The sequence below is a fragment of the Athene noctua genome, chromosome 3 (assembly GCF_965140245.1).
Source record: "Athene noctua chromosome 3, bAthNoc1.hap1.1, whole genome shotgun sequence".
NCBI classification, from domain to species: domain Eukaryota; kingdom Metazoa; phylum Chordata; class Aves; order Strigiformes; family Strigidae; genus Athene; species Athene noctua.
Window position 1 is genome coordinate 86,657,704 of NC_134039.1, and position 9,055 is coordinate 86,666,758.

The 9,055-nt window shown below is 49.6% G+C and overlaps 1 protein-coding gene across 1 annotated transcript; it reads right to left on the reverse strand.

Annotated features, from left to right (window-relative positions):
- Positions 1–1,172: 1,172 nt before the first annotated feature.
- LOC141959457 (tubulin alpha-1C chain-like) lies at positions 1,173–8,071 on the reverse strand. The gene is made up of 4 exons (XM_074903548.1): positions 8,022–8,071; positions 5,044–5,287; positions 3,571–3,719; positions 1,173–2,832 (listed from the first exon to the last, which is right to left on the reverse strand). The coding sequence occupies exons 1-4, from the start codon at positions 8,022–8,024 to the stop codon at positions 1,852–1,854; spliced, it is 1,377 nt and encodes a 458-aa protein (XP_074759649.1). The 5' UTR covers positions 8,025–8,071; the 3' UTR covers positions 1,173–1,851.
- Between the last annotated feature and the right edge of the window lie 984 nt (positions 8,072–9,055).

Below are 9,055 nucleotides of genomic sequence, written 5' to 3' on the forward strand. Positions count from 1 at the left end.
CCTGATCAGCTTCGACCCCCACACCAGCCACCCGTGACTACAGGTTCATCTTCTGTTTGAGGCATTCCTTAGCCCAGCCTCAACTTCTGCTTCCTCAGGCTGGTTGTCTTAGTTTCTCACAGACCTGGTTTCTCATCTCTCACACAGAGAGACAGAGGTCAGCTTTGTTCTTTCAAAAACAATCTTTGAGCCCTGAGCAGTCTCATTTCTGGCAAATGGAGCAGTTACTGGTCCCCTGTGAGGGTTATTGTCAGTGCTAGGGGCATGGTGTGGGGACAACCAACCCCAGAGGTGGGTTGGCCTGTCCCCAGGAATCAGGGGTGGAGCGTGGCCACTTAGGATGGATGAGAGGAGAGCCACTAGCCCCAGCATGTTTAGGCTGACAGGCCTTGGGGTGCCCCGGTGGGACTCATCAGCCTAGCAGAGCTGAAGATGAAGGATAGGACCCATCAGATGAGGAAGGAGCTGGTTACCATCCCCATAAGATCCACCCTCAGAGGGCAGCCTGATGCTCAGCCTCCCCAGGAGTAACAGGACAATCTCACAGCAGTGAGGAGCATAGGGAAGGCTTCACCCCAACAGGGATCTTCCTCTGGGTCCAGCTGTCCATCCATGCTGTCAGCACCGTGGTTTTTTAGGTTAACTCCAGCCAACAATGAACTCCACATCCATCTCCCAAGTATAGGGCACAGGAACACCTTCCCCTCCCTCTAACCAGCCCTGGCTGTACCTCCCAGGGCATCACTCTGGAACATCTCCAGAACACAATAAACACATGTAACACAAGAGCCCTGAGCAGGGCACCAAGAGACTCAGTGGAGCATGGAGGCAGCCCTTCTCCTGGCTCCCAGGCTTATCAACACTCCCTCTCCACATCTTACCAGGGGTATTTCATTGCTTTTCCTCCTCAGTCACCCCAGGACATGGGCCTGGCTCCCCTCCTCAGAGCAAACTCCAACCCTAGGCACATGGGGCTGGTTTCACACTCACACCAACTCCAGCGAGACCCCAGCCCACAGCTACAGCAATGTCCCAACAACCAGGATTCGCTCAAGGAACAAACAAGCTTTGCCACAGATGGTGAGGAGGCAAAACAGCCCCAGGAAGGTGCTCTTTACCCAGACACCACTCCCCATTATGGCACTGGTCAAACTGGGGATTTTCTGCCTCCTCTCAGACATGGTTCCTCTGGGCTGCTCCTGGAGGTAAGACCAGCATCCAGCTCCAGACAGAGCAGGCCCTGCAAGATATAGGACACTGCCCTCACAGCAATAATTATGGTTGATGATCGGCTTACCTTGAGCACACCCTTATCAGCATTTGTTATTCTCTGCAGGACAACATCCATGCAGTAGGGACCTACCCACACAAACACCCTGGTTAAATCCAAAAAACTGAGCCAAAAAAAAAGTCTTTATTCAAATACAAAAAAAAAAAGACAGTTGCATAGAAGTGTACAGGTGCATTTCTAATTAAAAGGTGCTTTTACATTAAAAGCCAGAGCAAGAGTTTGACATTTCAGCCAAAGCAGGCAGCTTGCAACATTCCCCTGGCCTAGGAACCAGGCTCCTCTGTCTAGGCAGGATGTGTCCCCAACACTAAGCCAGGCACCTATTCAGCTTCACCCATCAATAAACAGCAGTGTGATAAAGCTCGAGACACCCATGCTACAGAAGTGCACTATGAGCACGTAGACTATGCAAGCAGAAAAGGTATAATACGTCAAACAGTGGCGTTGAGGTTCAGGACAATCCTTTGGCACCTCCAGGCACTCAGGACCTGTTTAGCCTGATGGCAGAGGGTTTGTATTTCATCTGGGGTTTGACTTCATTAAGAACACACTGCAGTTTGTTAATACTCATCCTCATCAGCCTCATCTTCTCCATCTGCCGAGTCCCTTCCAACCTCTTCATAATCCTTCTCCAGGGCAGCCAGGTCCTCCCTGGCCTCCGAGAACTCCCCCTCCTCCATGCCCTCCCCCACGTACCAGTGCACAAAGGCTCTCTTGGCGTACATCAGGTCAAACTTGTGGTCCAGGCGGGCCCACGCCTCCGCAATGGCCGTGGTGTTGCTCAGCATGCAGACAGCCCGCTGCACCTTGGCCAGGTCGCCCCCGGGCACCACCGTGGGAGGCTGGTAGTTGATACCCACCTTGAAGCCCGTGGGGCACCAGTCCACAAACTGGATCGACCGGCGCGTTTTAATGGCTGCGATGGCCGCGTTCACATCCTTGGGCACCACGTCACCCCGGTACAGCAGGCAGCAGGCCATGTACTTGCCACGGCGTGGGTCACATTTCACCATCTGGTTGGAGAACTCAAAGCAAGCGTTGGTGATCTCCGGCACCGACAGCTGCTCGTGGTAGGCTTTCTCTGCCGAGATGATGGGCGCGTAGGTCGTGAGCGGGAAGTGAATCCGTGGGTAGGGCACCAGGTTGGTCTGGAATTCGATCAGGTCAACATTCAGAGCACCATTAAATCTCAATGAGGCGGTGACCGATGAAACAATCTGCCCAATCAGCCTGTTGAGGTTGGTGTAGGTCGGCCTCTCGATGTCCAAGTTGCGGTTGCAGATGTCATAGATGGCCTCGTTGTCCACCATGAAGGAACAGTCCGAGTGCTCCAGGGTGGTGTGGGTGGTGAGGATGGAGTTGTAGGGCTCCACCACTGCTGTGGAGACCTGCGGGGCTGGGTACACAGAGAACTCCAGCTTGGACTTCTTGCTGTACTCCACAGAGAGCCGCTCCATGAGGAGGGAGGTGAACCCAGAGCCTGTGCCTCCCCCAAAACTGTGGAAGACCAGGAACCCTTGGAGTCCACTGCACTGGTCAGCCTGCAGGAAAAAAAAAATAATAAATTAAATTTATAATTACCTTTCTCTGTTACGGACTGGAGTAACTATCCAAATAATACCACAACCTCTGCTTTGAGCACTTACTGGCCAGAGTCACCCAACCCCTAGAGTGGAGTCACTCAGTATATCGCCCTCCTGAGCATCTTAGTTATACATGTGTTAAGTGCAGCACTCCCATGGAGCTACCACAGGGAGCTCTATATGGCCAGATGGAAACTCTCAGCAAATTGCTCCATTATCAACACACACCTCCACACCTGAGAGGTGATGGGAGGTAGCATGTGGGTTCTAGACCCTTATGAGACATCTCAAACCCTTCCATTCACAGGCATCCCAGTACATTGTTACAATCCTGCTTCACTGCTGTCAAATGTGGAGTTTGGTTCTTCTCAGCCTGGCTACCAATTGTCAATTTAGAATTAGTATCCACAACCGCACAACCAGAGTGTGGTTTTTCTGTGGTCAAGAGTTCTTCCGTCTCTTGGGTCTAGTGTTGTGTCATTTCATACATGTATGACATGCAATGACAATTGTTTTTCGGGCAGATACACAGGATCAGACAGTCCCTTGGTTTTCTGAGCCCCAAACCTAATCACAACAGCAGCTGCCACCCTTGAAGCTTGCATAAAGGGGTTGTTTTTTTAAGACTTTTACCCCAAACCCAAAGTTTAATTGTGTTGTTCATGGTGTGTTATTTTAAGGGAAAGACTCTCTTACCATCTTACGAATTCTGCTGAGGACCGTGTCTATAATCTCCTTTCCAATGGTGTAGTGGCCACGGGCATAGTTGTTGGCAGCATCTTCCTTGCCACTGATGAGCTGCTCCGGGTGGAAGAGCGCATGGTAGGTCCCAGTCCTGATCTCGTCTGCACAAGGAGGAGCAGTCATGGAGAGCAGCAAACAGTTACAGGTTTTGGACTTTAGCGTGAGAGTAAAACACACCACAAATCTACCAGGAGCCCACACGAGGTGACAGTCACAGCATGGTTAGTTCAGACTGGGGATAATGGAAGGGGTAAGAATAACCCTGTCCAGGCTAATTTGCCAAGGTCCTACTATACCGCCTCCATCTTCACCCAGCAGCTACCTTGAGATCCTAATATAATTTGGCTTAGAGTTAAGATACCACCTATGTTTCCAGCATTACCCTAGGATTGTATTTACCACATGCAGCTTGTTTTTTCTGCTTGTTTCAAAGCATCTTGAGGTGGCTGGAAGCACGACCTCCATCCTCTGCTCTGCAGCGTACTGAAGAGGAGACAGAGTGCCTCCAACATTGACACTTCTGCTAGATGTATCTGACCCAGCTTCGGGCACCTTATGAAGACAGGCATTAGGAGCAGTTTCTGTAGGCTCCATGCAGTCAATGAGGTTGGAGGCACCTCCAGAGGGTATTTAAATCCACTCAGTCTCAATATTGGATACATTTCATGTTCTACTGGCTTGCTCACAAGGTTCCTAATTTAATGCCTTAATAAGGTGTCTAAAAATTAAGTGGAATCAAAACCAAAAAAAAAACCTACATTCCTTCCATTAGACGAAATAATGAGTCATGCATTCTAGATTGTAAGATAGGAGCAAGCACTCAGGAGAAGCTCAGAAGGCAGAAGCAGGTAGATGAATGCAGGTGGTTGGGAGTCATTTCCACCAGTTCCTTGAGCAAAGAACTATGTTTTCTAAGAAGGTACTTTAAATCAAAGTGTCACAACTGAGTCAAACACCCAGAGATCACTAAAGGAGCTGGGGCTGGACGGGGAAGTAGAAAGTCTGCAGTAGCAAGACACCCAGTTTTCAAGAACCATCAAATGTGTAGCACCCGTCTGCCCAAAGATGCTTCACAGGTACCATTAAAACCAGATGTGCCACATCAGGTCATAGGATGATGTAATTCAGTCCAGAGCCACTGAGGTTAATAAACTCACGCCACTTTACACCTGCTGGGGATCCTGTTCAAGACAGCAGGTCTCTTAAAAGGAGGAGTCAGCTACAGATAAGTCAGTGTAGTAAGAGTAATAGGTTTGTCACTCCCAGATCCATCTGGAAATGCAAACTCTGTCTCCTTCTGATGGATTTTACTAGAGCAGAGGAGTAGGAGCTGCAGGGCAATACAGGCAGCAACACGAGCCCCACGCAAGAAAGGTCAGGAGTCACAGTTAAAGATGCCACAACACCCAACTGCCCCACTATTACCAATGACAGTGGGCTCCAAGTCAATGAACACTGCCCGGGGCACGTGCTTCCCAGATGCTGTCTCACAGAAGAAGGTTTCAAAAGAAGAATCCACTTGTTCAGACTTCGGCTCCGTAAGTTTCACCTGCTTGGGGCCAGGAATGGTCCCATCCGCCTGGATCCCATGCTCGAGGCAGTACAGCTCCCAACAGGCATTGCCCATCTGCACGCCGGCCTGCCCGATGTGGATGGAAATACACTCCCTCTGGAAAGGGAAATGGCTTGTTAAGGCGATTTTTAGACATCCTGTGGCTTAGCACTAGCCCCCACGGTTCTTGTTCGAGCCATTTGCTACTGCAGATGATTAGGGAAACAGGCGGCTTCCGCCCACCGTGGGGAGCTGGAGCGAGGATCAAACCATGATCTGCTGGGCAGCTGGACACAGCTGAGCTGCACACGTAGCACCCCAGGAAGGGCTCTCCCAGCCCAGGGCAGGAGGAAGGAAGGAAGTGATGGCCTTCATGCTGAGGCAAGGAAGCAGCTGAGCTCCGTGCCCAACTGGCCCCACCATGGAGTGGAGCATCTGTTGCTCCTCTGGGTCCTACAGCAATGGGGCATCAGGGAGGGCAGCTTCAGGCTCCCTGAGCTAAAAAAGCTCTGTACCAAGCAGGGAGAAGCTTGGGAAACCCACAGCCAAGCTGGGAGTCACAGCAGGAAACAAGGCTGGAGGAAACCAGCAGTCACCTGGGGCCAGAACAAGGGCAGGCTGACACCCAGGGAGAGGCTTGGAGTCCTGATTTAACCAGGTCACCCTCCCGGAGCCTCTGCCTCCGGGGCAGTATTGGAGGTACTGGCGTCTTCTGGAGACTCTCTGGGGACTTTTGATGGTTGCATGCTTCCCTGGGTAATTGGTATCTCTGCTCTTTCCACCACCCCAAGATCAAAGCGCTGCTGCAGCAATGACAGAGGCTCATGTTCCAGCTCCCAAGCGGAGACTCCCAATTACTACCCCGCATGGCATGGGACAGCCCTGCTTCCCAGGGGATCACCGTGAAAGGCAGCTGGTGATTACACCCGGGGATGGCAAGCAGTGCAGCTGACCCCATTATCTGTAGCTCTGAAGGGCAGCTTGGCTCAGGTCTCACCCCACTGCACACCACCACCCAGTCCTACCCAGAGCTAGGGCCTTCCACAGATAAGCCCAGCTCCAAGTAGCCCCCCTTGAGCAGAGCAGAACAAATGCCACTGGCTGCCCAGTTGCCCCAGGGCTGAGAGGACACTGTGTACACACTCCTAGGCACAACTCTCCTGCTAGAGAGACTTTGTCCCTTGAATATCAGGACCCTCTAAGTAATGCTAGACACTGGGCACCAACCTCTTGTGGCAGTAGCCATGAGGAAAAGGATGCAATGTGACTTCTCCCCTTTTAGTCTCCAAGCATGGATGTGTCAAGATATTTCTCAACCCTCAAGCAAGTCCAACGACCACTGCGTGTCCAGGTCACCCATGGTAAAGCTAAACACCAACTGGACGAACACTCCTGGTAGCAGAGAGGAACACCAACTCCTTCACTCACAGCTGGCTAAACACCGCTTAATCCCAGTCTGGGCTGGGACCACCAGTTCTGCTGGGTGTGGAAGCTGTGTTTAAGTCCTCCCTCTCCGAGTTGATATTTGCACTATGTGGGAAATGCTGACTGCCATTCGCCCATCCCTCTCAGCAAGATGGTTGCAATAGCTCCTCACCACAGTCTGCAAGGGTCAGTGCCACAGCCGCTTCACCAGCACTAGCTGGGACAGCTGCTCCACCACTCACTATCCTCACCCAGCTCACTAGTCCCAGCACCTGCTTCAAGGGAGCACTGGTATTTTCAGCCCAGAGCACGGGGAATGAGAATTAAAAAAAAAAAAAAGGGGGGGGGGGGGGGGCTGCTGAAAGGAAGAAAGTGCAATTTTTTTCTGTAGTTCCACCCCCAAAATATACCTGAAGGGGTTTTTTGAGATCCCAGATCTCCAACATTTGCCTCATGATAAACTGCATTTTACAGACTGTGGCTATAGGCAGCCCATTGTTGTCCAGCTGATTTTCCCATTGGAAATACCATGTAAATGTTTAACTGTTTTATAGCCAAGACAGACTCTAGAAGTCAGCAGATAAAAGGAAAAAGTTCAAAAGCTGGCTTGCTAGGAGTTACTTTGAAGTTTTCTTCCATTTGCAACATGCAAAGGGATACCATCAGATTTTCCAACAAGTTACTCTCTTGCATTCACAACAAGGTGACAGTTGCGTTATTTCTTTACAAAAAGTTTCAGCTAGATCAGCCAGCACTGGTCAGGGTTGCAGGTTTTTTAGCAACCAGATCAATCCACTTCAGTTTTACAGCTGCAAACTCTTTCTAGCAAAGATTCAATTGAAAAGCTAGAAGGAAGGGGGACTTTATTCATCTAATACCTAATCCCAAGGGTTTGTAGCAGACAAAGGCAACATGGCAGCTCACTCCCTAAGAAAAAAAAAAAAAAAAACACCAACCTAAAGGTCTCTGCAAGTTGCACTAGTTCTCTGTGGCAGTACAAGAGTTCAAGTGTTAAACTTTGGGAAAAGGGCCAGCAGTGTCAAAATTTAAACTTTAGTCTATCACATAGTTGTGCATTGAGATATGCCGGTTCTCCCCCCCAAAAAAAGTAAAACTCAACTTGCATTAAAGAGACAGAAAACTTTGCAACTCTACAGACCCCACCTCAGGAGCTGCAGGCTCAGAGTGAAAAGCAGCAAGAGGCCACTGAAACAACTCTTCTCCAACCAAGTCCCTCACTTTTCCCTTATAAGGAGCAAACACTGAATCAATAAACCAGAAGGTAATCAGCAATTAAACAAATCTGTTTGGAATTAACATCCCTAAGAGAAAGGGGAGACAAGGAGCAAGCAAGCTTAGTACGCTTGGAAAAGAAACAATCTATATTTTAAGTTTAGACTAATACAAATACAAGGCATGCTCTTACCATGATGAGACTGGAGGCTTGCTAAGATCTAAGCAAAACAGCTGCTGCCCCTGCCTCTCCCTGCAACTTTATAGCCCAGGAAGGCTTGACTCCACCTGAATATAAAGAAGCTTTCTGCTAGCTTAAAGGAGCAGAGCTCCTTTTCCTTTTCATCCCTAGAAATAGCAAAGGATAAAATGATCTATTAGTGTCTAGCTGGTGCAACTTCTGTGATTAAACAGCCTTGGGTACGGTGCAGTGTGGGCTTTTTTCTTCATTTTTTTTCAAAAAAAACCCTTCAGCTGGGGGGTGGGGAAAAAAAAAAAAAAAAATAGATGCCAAAGCTTGGGTTTGACTAAAAAGAAGGAAACTCTGGGCAAGTCTGTGTGCCCCCACATGATTCACTTTATCCAGCAGAAACAATCTTCCCCTTGCCATTATTCAGAGCACTGCCACTGATATGCTGTATCTTGTCTATTTTTAGACACAATCCTGCAATTTTTGGTCTTTGTTCTGTATGCTCAATGACCTTCGTGGGAATCTGCTGACTTTTGCACCCCTGGGACATGCAGGTGGAGGCTGAGACCCTCTGTCTGCCTTACCCGGTGGCTGCTAAGGGTTCAGTTTGCCCTCCTGCCAAGAGCTGACAAGGACTCTGAGCCCATTTTGGCCCCGTCCTGCAAATGGGTAGGTACATCTTTAAGACTTAAGACGCCCTTAAGTCTCAGTAGTGCCTGTGTGGTTACTAGAAGCAGGAAGACAAGAGTGGTTAGTGGTAACTTGTTTACTAATTCCCTTATTTACCTCTGCTTTCTCCCATTAAAAGGTTCCCAAACCGTCTTTGGTTCGGCTATAGTTGCAACAGGCTGACAGCTCTGGGGTTGGGGGAGACAACTGTGTCACAGACTGTGTCAGCACAAGCTCAGCCAGGCAGAAGGTCAGGGAGTTTGTTCAGCATTTGTGAGACCCTCTCAGCTTACTGGGTTCAGTTTGAGCTGACCAGTACAAGATAGACACTGGTATACTGGAGCAAGTCCAGTGTAGACTGATGAACT

Bases quoted from the DNA above. Each gene is read 5' to 3' on its own strand.
- LOC141959457 (XM_074903548.1), bottom strand. The intron at 3,720-5,043 runs GTAATAGTGGGG...CTCCTTGTGCAG, and splicing joins CTTGGAGCCCACTGTCATTG to ACGAGATCAGGACTGGGACC. The intron at 2,833-3,570 runs GTAAGAGAGTCT...TTTTTCCTGCAG, and splicing joins TCAGCAGAATTCGTAAGATG to GCTGACCAGTGCAGTGGACT.